The sequence below is a fragment of the Cotesia typhae genome, unplaced genomic scaffold (genome assembly GCF_013202065.1).
Source record: "Cotesia typhae breed Kobodo isofemale line unplaced genomic scaffold, CoteBio_Ctyphae scaffold_13, whole genome shotgun sequence".
Lineage (NCBI taxonomy): Eukaryota > Metazoa > Arthropoda > Insecta > Hymenoptera > Braconidae > Cotesia > Cotesia typhae.
In genome coordinates, this window is record NW_027423774.1 from 795,762 (window position 1) to 808,675 (window position 12,914).

At 27.2% G+C, this 12,914-nt stretch overlaps 3 protein-coding genes across 9 annotated transcripts; 1 reads left to right on the forward strand and 2 right to left on the reverse strand.

Annotated features, from left to right (window-relative positions):
- Positions 1 to 3,401: 3,401 nt before the first annotated feature.
- On the reverse strand, positions 3,402 to 7,841 carry Scaf6 (SR-related CTD associated factor 6). Its single transcript, XM_074253113.1, has 8 exons — positions 7,687 to 7,841; positions 7,259 to 7,429; positions 6,025 to 6,685; positions 5,883 to 5,954; positions 5,428 to 5,824; positions 4,913 to 5,325; positions 4,403 to 4,843; positions 3,402 to 4,306 (listed from the first exon to the last, which is right to left on the reverse strand). The coding sequence occupies exons 1-8, from the start codon at positions 7,703 to 7,705 to the stop codon at positions 4,012 to 4,014; spliced, it is 2,469 nt and encodes an 822-aa protein (XP_074109214.1). The 5' UTR covers positions 7,706 to 7,841; the 3' UTR covers positions 3,402 to 4,011.
- Positions 7,842 to 8,033: 192 nt separating this feature from the next.
- On the forward strand, positions 8,034 to 9,500 carry LOC141533997 (uncharacterized). Of its 6 annotated transcripts, none has more exons than XM_074253124.1 (3): positions 8,034 to 8,222; positions 8,806 to 8,894; positions 8,964 to 9,500. In XM_074253124.1, the coding sequence occupies exons 1-3, from the start codon at positions 8,171 to 8,173 to the stop codon at positions 9,111 to 9,113; spliced, it is 291 nt and encodes a 96-aa protein (XP_074109225.1). In that variant the 5' UTR covers positions 8,034 to 8,170; the 3' UTR covers positions 9,114 to 9,500. The 6 variants fall into 6 exon arrangements, 5 of the variants coding, with proteins under 5 accessions (XP_074109225.1, XP_074109223.1, XP_074109221.1 ...); XM_074253122.1 differs by having other exon boundaries at positions 8,087 to 8,222; positions 8,649 to 8,894; XM_074253120.1 differs by having other exon boundaries at positions 8,192 to 8,330; positions 8,649 to 8,894.
- LOC141533996 (uncharacterized) lies at positions 9,424 to 11,473 on the reverse strand. 2 transcript variants are annotated; one of them, XM_074253118.1, is made up of 5 exons: positions 11,316 to 11,473; positions 10,976 to 11,162; positions 10,523 to 10,704; positions 9,772 to 9,938; positions 9,424 to 9,709 (listed from the first exon to the last, which is right to left on the reverse strand). In XM_074253118.1, exons 2-5 carry the CDS (start codon positions 11,151 to 11,153, stop codon positions 9,508 to 9,510), a joined length of 729 nt encoding a protein of 242 aa, XP_074109219.1. In that variant the 5' UTR covers positions 11,154 to 11,162; positions 11,316 to 11,473; the 3' UTR covers positions 9,424 to 9,507. The 2 variants fall into 2 exon arrangements, with proteins under 2 accessions (XP_074109219.1, XP_074109220.1); XM_074253119.1 differs by lacking the exon at positions 11,316 to 11,473 and having other exon boundaries at positions 10,976 to 11,268.
- Between the last annotated feature and the right edge of the window lie 1,441 nt (positions 11,474 to 12,914).

Genomic DNA, 12,914 nt, shown 5'->3' on the forward strand with positions numbered 1-12,914 from the left:
ATTAATTTTTTTTTTTTTCCTCGCAAATATTTCTTCTTTAGAATACACTAAACTTTGCTCTTTTTACTCGTTTTATATTTTTTTCTTATGTAAAATATCAAATAATTTATAGCTTATGATTTTATTTAACTCGAAGCGTTATAAAAGTAAAATTATGTAAATTAATTATAAAAAAAAAATAATTGATAATAAAATTATTAACAATTCAAATTTTTACTTGATGAAAAAATTTTTTTTAATTAACTGCAATTTTTTTATTGAAAATATTTTTTAAAATTTATTTATTGCTCAGTATTGAGTCAATTAAATTTGAATGTTTTGTAATAAGAATTATCGATTGTAATTGTGATTAAAAATGATGTCTTATACTGTTATTAGTGTATTTTTATGATATTATTTATAATCTGAATACGTAAATAAATTTGTCAATATGCGGACGTGTGAAGATCCGTACACGTGTGCGAAGTTTAAGCTGAACAAATTATTTTCTGTCCGACGCCGATAAAAATAGTTCTTTTAATATCTTCATCTTTATTTAGTTTTATATTCGGTACAATTTTTACACAACTCTAATTCAATGATTTTATTTTAGAGATTGTATTTTTTGTCTTTTTGTCAAAATGAAGATAATAAATTTCTATTCCCTTTATAAGCATTGGGATAAAAGAAAATGTGAACAATAATTAATTAAATGTCTTGACGTTAGAATTTTATTTTCTATTTAAATCATTAATTGCAATTTTTAAGTCTATGATTTTATAAAAATTTCATAAATAGAGATTGGGTATATTGTACCCTAAAATAATTCAAAATGCATGCAACTTTGTAAACATCGTATAAATAAATATATATTTTGACCTTCCGTCATTTATGCAAATTACGAGCGCAATGCCCGCACGTCTGTGGAAAATTACAAAATTAAAAAAATTAAATTGTTGTTTATTTTAAAAAAATTCTTATGTCAACTGCAATTGATCATTTTTTGAAGATCTTTCTCACAAAAGTGACAAAATAATTATAGTTTATATTTTTTTCAATTAATTTGACTTTTATCTCTTTTTACAGAGAAAATTTATTCAATTATCTAAAGTTACTTATATTTATTTCGCCAGATGACACCTGCCTTTCACTTATGTAATACTATTTATGAATAATTAATTATATATTAAATAATTAAAAATTAAAGGCATGTGACAAAACTCTTACTTTTTGCATGAAAAAAGAAGAAAATTTATTAGTTAATAATGTTTATGCGACTGAGATAAAATAGATAGATGATTGATTGATCAATCAAATTCTTTAAAAGGTTGAATACTCTACTATGTAACTTTCAGATCTTGATAGCGCTAATTACGGCTCAATACCCTATTTGATCATCGACAAATTATTTTATTTGCTGTTCGCGCGTAAATTTTCTTCCAATTATTTATGGATACAAAAAAAAATGTATTTTAATTCTTTCAATTAAAATTATGTAGTTTAATTAATTTTCTATTCAAATTTAACTAAAAAAAAAAATAACAAATCTAAATCTAAAAATTTCTAAAGTTATTTAATTTATACGCCAAAAATTTTAGTTGGCATCACATTACTTTTAGCAGAATTAATTACCGGAAATATAAACGTCTGAATGTTTTTTTAAAATAGTCACAATTACATTTACAATACGCGATTTAATTTATATTTATTATTGATCCTACAGGTTTATAATTAAATGAGTAATTTTATGTATATATTTATTTTGCATGTATTGGTAATTATTTCTAAATATTTCTTTTATTATTATTGATTATAAATCTAATATTTAATATTTATAGATAAAAAAAATATTTTAAATCTTTTATGTGTATTTAGATACTAAAATGCATGTAAATAGAATTATCGCAACTGTAATCATTGATCATATGTCATTTATAAATTTAAATAATTATAATTAAATGCAAATAAAAATCATAAATACTTAATATTTAAATGTTGTAAATCTAGTTTAATTTTTTTTAGCGTTGAAAACTGGTGAAAAAAGCATCGTAGACAGTAAAATAACTTGTTATTGATATAAAATAAATTGACAAAACGCTATTGACTAACTAAACCACTAGAAAAAATATTTTATTGACTTAACCAAATGGTTAACAGATTATTAGATGACTATCTTTGTTTTTATGTATTCCTCAAGACAGTTATTACAATGAAATCTCACTTTACAAGTTTCTATAATCGGATGTCTTGGCCTTCAAGAAATTGGAGCGTTCACTTTTAATTGTATATTTCCTCACTCTAACTTTTTATATTCAGAGGTTGATATATTCTAAATGTGTCTGCTGAAGTTATAGCCAATTTATACACTTAACTGGTGAATTATACCTAATCGATTTTAATTTCAACTTCGTATAATGGTAGACGGAAAAAAGAAAACTTGAAAAATTATTACATTATAAATAGTAAAAAGTGTCCCGTTGGATTTTAAACTTAAAAAATTGCAGTTCAAAGTAATATTTTTGAATTTTAAACTTTGAATGTTAATTTTCATAGTTTTAAATGTAAAATTTAAATTTTACAATGTAATTCTTTTCAAATCTTCAGTTTTTTATTCTTTCTCAATCAAAATTATCTTTTTAAAAATAAATTTTTTCACTTTTATTTTACTCAACGAAATGTCAATAAATTATTACTACTCTCATTGTGCACGTAATCAATATTTAACATGAAACATTTGATTTTAAAATTCATTTCTTCACAAGACTTACCAATTTGTCGGTATCTCGTTATAACGCAAGTGTTTCAAATTGATTTTTTTTTTTTTTTTTTTTCGCGTAAAAAAGCAATCACATTCTTAAGTAATAAGCGGTAAATAAAGAAGCGTAAAAGAATGATTCAAATAATATATTACATCGACGTAATGTTTGTAAAGAAACAGAGAGAAAAAAAAATGAGAAAAACGACCGCGTTACATTCCACGTGACAAAGAGAAGGGTATGTCTTGGCCGCCAAGTCACGCGTTTATACATGATTTACCCTTCTCAACACGTGTAGCATAGTATGTATCATGAAGCAAATTTATTATACTATTGAAAGTTTTGCCAATTTTGCCGAGCAGAATAATACAAGTTGATTCAGTAATTTTATATTTTTATTTAAATTCATTTTATTTAAACTCATAAAGTTAAAAACTCTGTCTAGGAATTTATTTTTACAGAACAATTTTCCTATTACAACGATTTTTTAATATATTTTACATTTAATAAAAGATCCTATATTTTTTAGCAATTTTTTAATGCAATCTATAATTTTAAAAATATTTGCCATAAACAATGAGACTTGAGTTTAAAAAATAAAGTCAGTACACCTACACCGCAATCGAGGGCACGAATAAATAGCGAAAAAAAAAAAAAAAATGATAATAATTGTTGAAAAATTATTTATTAAGCTGTTACATTTATTGTACGATTTATTATTGTTTATGACTTTTGATTCTATTAAAACTGGTTTTTTCTAGATTCAATTTGTTTATCGTCCAAGAGTTCAAGAAGGCAAGATTGGTAACACTAAATGCATCATTGGTGTCGTATATTTACTCATAAGCTATTATTAATTATCAACTATGAATTAATTTTTTCTCTTGTTTAATAAGAATTTACTTAACTATAGAACGATTTGTTTAAAATTATTAACAAGCATTTATTAAGAAACGAGAAGGAAAACAAATTTAAATAAACTTATTATTAAATATACCTTTCTTAATATAATAAAGAATGTATTTAAAAGAAGAAAATTTTATTATTGTAAGTTCAAAAATTTATTAAACTACTGTTTCATAAATCAGATATAATATGCCATAATATTTACAATGGCAATTAATTTGAAATAAAATTCAATTTCAGCAATCCAAGAATTCTTAATAACAATCAAATTCAATTGATATAATATTAATGTAGGAATGCAAGAATTATAAGAACTGCAAGCAGATAATTATTAATAAAATTAGAAATAAAAAAAAAAAAAAAATAACAATTAATCTCGATCTCCTCGTTCTTCAGCGCGTTCTTCCGCTCGAGCCTTCATTCGCGTGATAAAAGCTTGTCCTTTGCTTTTTCGGAAGTTCTCGTAAGGATCATTTAAATTAATACCGACCCCTTTGTACTGATCATTTTTATCCCTGATTTCTCCTCCAGATATGGGAGCTTCAATGCCTTGTTCATTCGCTCCTAGGCCGGCACCACTCCAGCCCATTTTTTTCATCAACTGATGTCCTTTATTACTTTCATCTAAAGACGACTCTAGTGGAGGTTTACTGTATGTGGAGCCACTAAAATTATAATTGTAAATATAGTAACAAATAATGTAAAAATCTCAACTGGAGCGAAAGGACCTCCTTAAATTATTATTTAGATAAAATACTTACAGGAAACTCGGAGGTGTAGGACTACGATCTAATCTATCATTTCTTCTGTCAGGACTTCGTTCTTTATTGCTATTTCTTCGGCGTCGATTTCGATTATTATGAATAATAATACCATGGGCATTATTACTATTACTATTATTATTAGTACTAATATTATTATTGTTGTTACTACTATTATTATTACGATTATTCCGACGATGATTATTTGTTGGAGGTGTTTTTGATCTACTTCTTCCTCGTGATCTAGACCGTGACCTACTGCGTGATTTACTCTTGTAGCGTTTCTTTGGCGGGCTAGGACTTTTTGATCGAGGTCTTGAGATCGGCGACGGCGATCTCGATTTTATTCTCAATCCGGATTGAATATCTTCTTCTTTTCGTTTACGAGCTGCATTTTTAGCCTTATAATATTCGTACAGTCCTAATTTTTCCCATCCATCACTGTTAAAAAAAAATATTTGATATTTAATTTATTAAGTCAATAAAAAATAAATATAACAATTTATGTACCTATCTCTGGGAGAATCATGGTTAGGCGGCGCGTAAAACGCTTCAACGGCAGCAACTAAACGTTCGCTTGGAGGAGTTGGAGGTGGCAATCTTATAGCTTCGGGATCTAGCGGTCTGTATTCACCGTCTTCTAGCTTGATCAGAGGTACCATCAGCCCGGCTGGAAGCTCAAAGTAAGGCATGCTAGGCATAAGATCTTCGATGGAAGACTCATGCATAACAGGTGGCGGTCCAAATCCTGGTGGTGGTTTAGAAAAATCTGGTAAAGGTACTGTAGTGAATGGTGGCGGCTCAGATGTTGACGTAACACCCCAACCGGGAGGAGGCTGAGAGAAATTTAAATCACCAGCTATAGCTGGTGCCGGAGGTCCACTGTGTGTTGGTGGGATATTGAGATTTTGTTGATTTGGAACCTAAAAAAATTAAAAATGGTAATAATAAAACTTGAAATTGAAATTATTTTTTAAACTTGGTAAAAAATTTATAACTGAATAGATATTTTATATCATACTTACAATTGCAGATGGTGGTGGAGCTGGAGCTTTCAATTGCTGATTAATATTTATTTTTTGTTGTTCAATAGTTGAAATTTGTCTCATCGCGTGATTTACAAATGCCTGATGCTGAGCTTGATAATTATCAAAGGTTTGTTTGGTAGAAGTAGTTATTGGAGTGATTGCACTTGCAAACTGCGCAACAAGACTGGCCTGGTAATCTGACCATGAGTGACTGGGTTGTTTCAACTTTTCAACAATATTCTCGTCAAAGTAATTATTTTTGGACTCCCACAAGCTGAGAAGTTTGTTAAGTTTAGTCAGTTGATCGCTGGTTGCAGCTAGTGAGGTATTGCAAAACATCGGAACAACAACGTTTTCCATCGCTTGTCGAAGATCCATTGACTTTTTTCTCGCGCTGAAGAATTAAATTAACTTAGATTTCCTTTCAATAATATTTACATGCTCTAACTTACCAATGGTGTAACACGTCATTTACCAAGTAGATAATGTGAAGTTTTTGGTTAAACGTCGCTCCTTGAATTACTCTGAAATAAATAAATAAATTTAATAAAATTCTAATTTTTCAAAGATAAAAAATTTCAATTTAAAACATACTTTTTTAGTAAATACTCAGCAATTACTTCGTTGCTCTGAGCAGTAAGACTGTGTTGAAGTATCCAAGCTTTTCCCGCACTAATACTGTCTTTAGTACAACTGTCGATGATTGGTTGGAGAACAGTATCGAATGCCGCCAAATCAGTATTGGTGCTTTGAGCATTATTTTGAAAAGCTGTTTCTTGTGCTTGCCTGATAGCATCCTCCACTCTGCCCTGTTGATCTCTCATGAGAGAAGCATGTTGAGCAGCTAAATTCTGTTCGGACTGTATAACTTGCTCTTGAAGAGCCGATTGCTGTGATTGGAGATTCGCTAGTTCATTTTGTAGCCATCCTGTTGGTCCATTGATATTTACATTTTGTCCCGAGCCACCAATTGGTTGATTCACGGCTCCGATTACGTTAGAAACGGATCCTATTCCTGGTGGTACGGCATTGCTAGGAACGGCCAGTGATCCAGGAACACCGGGCAAAACTGAGCCGGAATTTCCAACTGCTTCGATCCCAACCACTTGGTTTAACGGATTGTTCTGGGTGCTTAAACACGGCGTAAGATTCATGTTATTCATTGGTGCGGCAGCTACCGGTGTTTGTTGTTGCTGCGAAACGTTTAAACGTGGGTCTGCATTTTGCATTGGGTTTATTCCTTTTTGTTTTAAAACTGTAAACGAATATTTGGTGAATTATTTTTTATTTCTTTTTGGTTTTAGTTTTTTTTTTTTTTTTTTTCTACAACTTATTTTATTGACACGACGATTGTAGCCTGTAAATGATGCAGTATAATAATCTTCACTAAATTTAGATGTTAATTATTTTTTGTACATTTAAATTAGGTGAGAAAAAAATTTTTTTAAATAGTATTAATTTAAGGATTTTACTATTATACATTTTAATAAAGAATTTTCAGCTTATTAATAATAATAAAATTATATTAATAGTAATATTAATAAATGAAAATTATTGTAACAAATACATTATGGCAAAAAAAATTTATAAAATAAAAAAAATTGACATTTGGAAATTTTAAAAAACTAAAAATACAATTTTTTAAAAATAATTTTTTGGAGCAAATTTATTTGTTATTATTATTATTATAATGTCAATTTTATAATTTTAAAAATTTTTCATGGCCAAAGTCAAATAAAAAATACCCGTGAATGTAAATGATAATAATAAATACGAAGTAAGTGTAAAGATAATAAAAGTAATTAAATATTTAAAAGAGTAAACTTACTGGCTTGCTCAGTAGTCACTTTATACTGATAATAATTGAAGTATTCCCCTCCAAAAAGGAAACTAAACTTTGGATTATCCTTCTGTTTATTTTTTGTCATCTGCTCAAACTCGGGTCCATTTCTAGCAACGAATTGAGCTAGTTTGTCGATTATATTGCGCAATTCTATATCTGTAATGAAATAAATAAATAAAACAACCATCATTTTATTTATGTCAAGTATTGCATTGTTACAAACTATTTAACCTCACAAAATAAAGTCGTAGCAAAAACTAGAGTTAACTCATTTTAAATAAATTAATTCTAATGTAATGAATATTGCTTGTTTTATTTTTCTGATATTATTTATCTACATTTATTTTTATTTCTCAAAAACAGATAAATGTCAGATAAAACTGTAAGAGACCGGTTAAAAATATTAATTTTACCTGATGGCGCCTGATCCATTATAAATTACAATTAAGTCACCAATAATAATTAAATAAAAAAACACAAATAACTATCTACAAAAATTAATTTAGCTTCATTAATTAATAAATAAGTAATATTAACTGCATTATAATTTTTTCAGCAACAATGCGTTGATATAGAAAACTTTTGATTCATTAAAAAGGTTTTTTTAGTTTACATACAGCATAGAGCACTATATATACCGTTTTATTAATGCTTTGATGCTTTGCTTTCATGTTCTTTGCTATACTTTATTTATCACTGAACATTTACTACTGCCGCCATCTTCTGAAACTTTAGTAAACATACTGGACACATCGATAATAAACTGTTTACCGTGTGTATCTAAATAACCAATGATCGAGGATTCCATCTATATTGCTCCTAAGTATTGTTATTAAATTAAAACTACTGAAACACGACTTGCAAATACCGGAGTTACATGAGTTTAATTTTATTTAAATGGGAATCCCTGATCTTTACATTAATTGTTACGCCCTGACATATTTAAAGTGTAAGCAATTGTGGATTTGAATTGAGCATTTCGTGAGCAATTATGAGCACTTATTCATTAATCTGAGCAGTTACAGTTCCATGCCAACTTTTTTGTGGTACAATACTTGTAAGCAATTTTTTTAAAATAATTTTTTTGTTGAAGAAAATTAAAAATTGTCAAGTAACAGCTAATTTTAATGTCATTCATATTAAAACATATTTATTATAATACTGAAGTTAGCAGTCAGCTGTCAATTTAAAAAATTTTTTTAACAAATTAATTACAATAAAAAAATGCTTGCAAAAATTTTCACTTGATATATTTGACCAATCAAGTTACGAATAGTTTGCTTACATGATATATTTTCATATTTTTCATTCAATCTAAATTATAGAAAGTGGAGATGATTTTTTTTTTTTAATTTATCATATCTGTCAATTTCAGTGTTTCTATTTATTGCACATAATATTCAAACGAATAATGAATTACGAAATGTGTAATATCTGCAATAGAGCATTAATAAACGAACAGAACCTTGCAATACTGCGCTTTAATTTAACAATATATGGTGTTATTGGTATTACATCTGGCGGTGTCGTAGGTGCTTCCGCATTGCCACTTTTGGGATTCGGAAAATCAGGAATAATCGGCGGATCATTGGCCGCTGGTTGGCAAGGCCCAGCAGTGGCAGTAAGTTTTTATTTACATTTTAATTTAGTAATTGCTAATAATTCTAATTAATCGATTAATTTTTTACAGGCTGGATCATGGTTTGCAACATTTCAGTCATTAGGTGCTACTGGATTAGGAAAGTTATTGTTCGGAGCAGTTGGATCAATTTCTGGCGGTGGTGCACTTGGATTGGTCTACAGATTTCGGGGTCCATTAGGATGGTGTACTTGCGACTAATATTTGAAACAAGTCCATTAATTTCAACAAGTAATTATTTCAGCGTATTAATTTTATAAATGTTAATTCATACTATGAATCTGAAAACTATAAAAAAATAGTTATTTGTTGAAATATTAAACTATTTAAAGACTTACCGATAAAATTAATTTTCATTCAATTTTATATGAATTTATGAGGAAAAAAAATTGATAATATAAATCTTATCATGTGAAAAACAGTAGTTGAATAATTACCACTTTTCAGTAAAAAAAAAAAAAAAAAAAAAAAAAAAGTCGACCTTCGAACCCGAAAAAAAAATAAATCAAAGTTATAGCTTCTAATTTAATATAATTGTTGTACTGCGCACAACCATATTATAAATATAATAAGATCTCATAAATTTTATTAGATTTTACTTAAATTTCTTCTCCATTACTTTACAATAAGTATCGCCAAGTCCTGGAAAAATAACATTGCCTTTATCATCAACAATGTCGTTCCAACGTTTTTCCCAGAAAACTTCAAATCCAGCTTTTTTGGCAGTTTTTTGGGAGGTTGGCGAGGTGAAGAATGTCGATGACACTGGGATGTTGTATGCTTTAGCTATCTTATCTCTGAAATATATCAAAAATGATAAGTGCAGAATCCAATTAATGAAATTTGAGATAGTAATTACCTCGCTAATAACAATTGAGTCCCCAATCCTAGACGACGATAATTTATATCCACATCTAATCCAGCAGCACCTAGATAATAATCAACACCCCACTTTTTACAGAAGTCCACTTCTGCAGAAAGGTTTTGCATGAAAATAAGTAGCTTTTTACTTTTGGACATGGTACTCTGAATAAAATATTTTGGTTTAAACATAGAAAAAAAAAATAAACATTTGCATAGTTATTATTACTGTTTGCGATGGTATTTTTTGTTAAATAGTTGTGAAATTATAGCATTCGAATAATAAGCATCACAAATTAATAATTAAAATTACGATTGATTATTATTTATTATAGTTCATTTTTTCCGTCAATTAAAAATTTTCATTTCTGTTTTTTTTTTTTTTTTTTTTTTTTTTTGAAAGCATAAGACACAATAATACATTTTTTGATAAAGTTAAATAACATAATCACTTAATATCAGAATTGCTTTCATGGTCATAATAAAAATTACTCGAGGAAATAAAATACTAGTGTACTCGAATGAATTCTTCAATTATTAGATGTATTCCAGTCATTAAGTCGAATTAAGTTGCAGCTTTGTAGTCACGGAAGATACATTATTATGTATATGTACATATGTTGCTTTCAATATTTCGATAAATGCTGAAGTTTTTTAAAAAGTTATTCATTCTCTTTGAATTATTTTCAGTACTTCATGGAGTCTCAATAATAAAATGAACAATATGATAAATGTAAAAAAATACTCACTGTTATAGATGTGATAGTTTTATCTTCATCTTTATCACCCATCATCAATACATTCATTCCGGCAAATTTAGATATTTGATCGTTTTGATCGACTTCATATGCACCGATCGAAATTCCTTGATTGAGAGCTGTTGTCCAAAAAGCTCGTACTTCAGCTACTGATTTAGCATCATCAATCAAATCTAAAAAAAAACAATTTATTAATTTATTAAAATTTACAAATAGTTGATCGAATTTTACTGTTATCTTTCATCAAATTTATAAATTATTCTATTTTTATGAACATAATCATCTTTATATCAAAAGAAAATTTTCTAAAAAAATCCTTTTCAATAATCATTAAAATTAAACTCGAAATTTGTTATTTAATTAATACTTTTTTCAATAAAAAGCTGAATTTATTTTTAAACGAATCATTTTCTTAAAAAGAATTTTTTTCTTCATTGTACTTACTGATACTTCGACATATAGCCTCACTTGTGATGAAAACAGTACACAAATGATCTAGAGCTTCTTCATATCTACTCGGAGGAATTTCTTGAATTATGAATTTCGCTTTTTGTCCATCCGGCTTGACAGCTTCAACAGTGGACCAAACTCTTGGATCACCCGGTGGACGAGACCAAACCATGTTTTTGGTCTGAATTGCATCAAAATAATTAAAAGACTCGTTATTTGATATTATATCAAACAAAAAAAAAATAGTTGTTGTTTTAAATATATTTTTAACTCTGTAATCACGACAGTCACTACCTAGATACTGATATCAAATACAATTTCAAGGAATACTTACTTATAAAATATCACAAGTTATCTTGAATGTTTTTATTATGAATTTTATCAACGTCAGTGCGTTTACTCTGACGTCTGGTGTACCGACTGTTCGCTAAATATGATTGACATTCATGTTCATGTTCAACAAACTATTTAATTAACTAACTCAAACCACGTGGTCACGATTACAATCAACTAAGCGAAGATATATTATTTATAAATCGTAACTTCCACAATTAAGTTTTGAAAATGTTTAAACTTTATTTAAAAAGAAATCTTGGCAACTTAAGTTTGCAAATTTGCAAAAGCTGGCAAGCATTCAAGTCAAGATAAATGTTTCAATGCATATTTCATTTATATATACTGTAGATATTTAAAATATATTTGAATGTGCTAAAAGACGGACAAGTTATGAATTCGCTTACGCTTAAATTTATTTCATTTTAATTTACTCATAAATAATCTTCGAAAAATGATATAAATTTATAAATAATATGTAAATATAATTTAATTTCAATCAGACATAAAAAGTTTTCAAAAAAAAAAAAATGTTAATTTTGATTCGTCAAAAATGATTTTTTTTTTTTTTTTTTAATAATTATCGGAGGCTCTATTTAGCAATATATATATATATATATATATATATATATATATATATATATATATATATATATATATATATATATATATATATATATATATATATATATATATATATATATATATATATATATATATATAGAATCTATTAAAATTGATTTATGTATTCTCTGCGCATCGAATGAAGTTTATCATTGTAATTATTTAACGAGTTCAAGTTCACGAGCCCAGTTAAAAATATTACGTTTTAATTAATTATTTTTATTTTTATTCATTGACATTGTATTATAGTTGTTTGAAGAAGTCAACGAAGTTAAATTTTTTTAAGCTAAGAAAATTTCTTCTTGCTCCAAAATAACTTCGATCTTCCTTATAATTTTCTGGGTTCAAGAAATTTTTTTCTGTGCATTTAAAAATTTTTAAATAATCCTTTTTTTTTATAACTTTTGAATTTTTGAGACTCATGCATGTGTATTAAAATTACTTTAAGCATTCAATTGGTATTGGAGGAAAAACTAAAAGAAAAAAAAAATTAAAATTTCTTAAATTTTAAAATGTTAGTGAATTATGCAATGAATCTAGTTGTCGTTAACCAGATATACTGATTAAAATTTAGATGACTTGATGTCATGTTTGTTTCAATTAACCATACTATAATTTATACGTATTACTTACGTGTAACTGACTGTTTATGAGGTATACTACAAAAATAATATACAATTTTCTTGTATTCTTTTTTTCGACTCATTCATTACTTGGTTTGATATATTTTAAAGTAAAATGCATACTGAAGTAGTTGATACTTTAATTTGACCTCGAATTATTTCAATCACAATAGTATTATATCTTAAATCTTATATATTATCGATGCAAGTATAACGTATGGGCTCAAAAAATTTTTTTTACTAATATAAATTGTTTAGATAGAAAAAACTAAGATTATAAGTTCAAATTTTAATTTTTTAGTTTAGGAAAAAGATCATATAATTATCGATCCCTAAAACTATGAAGACTATAT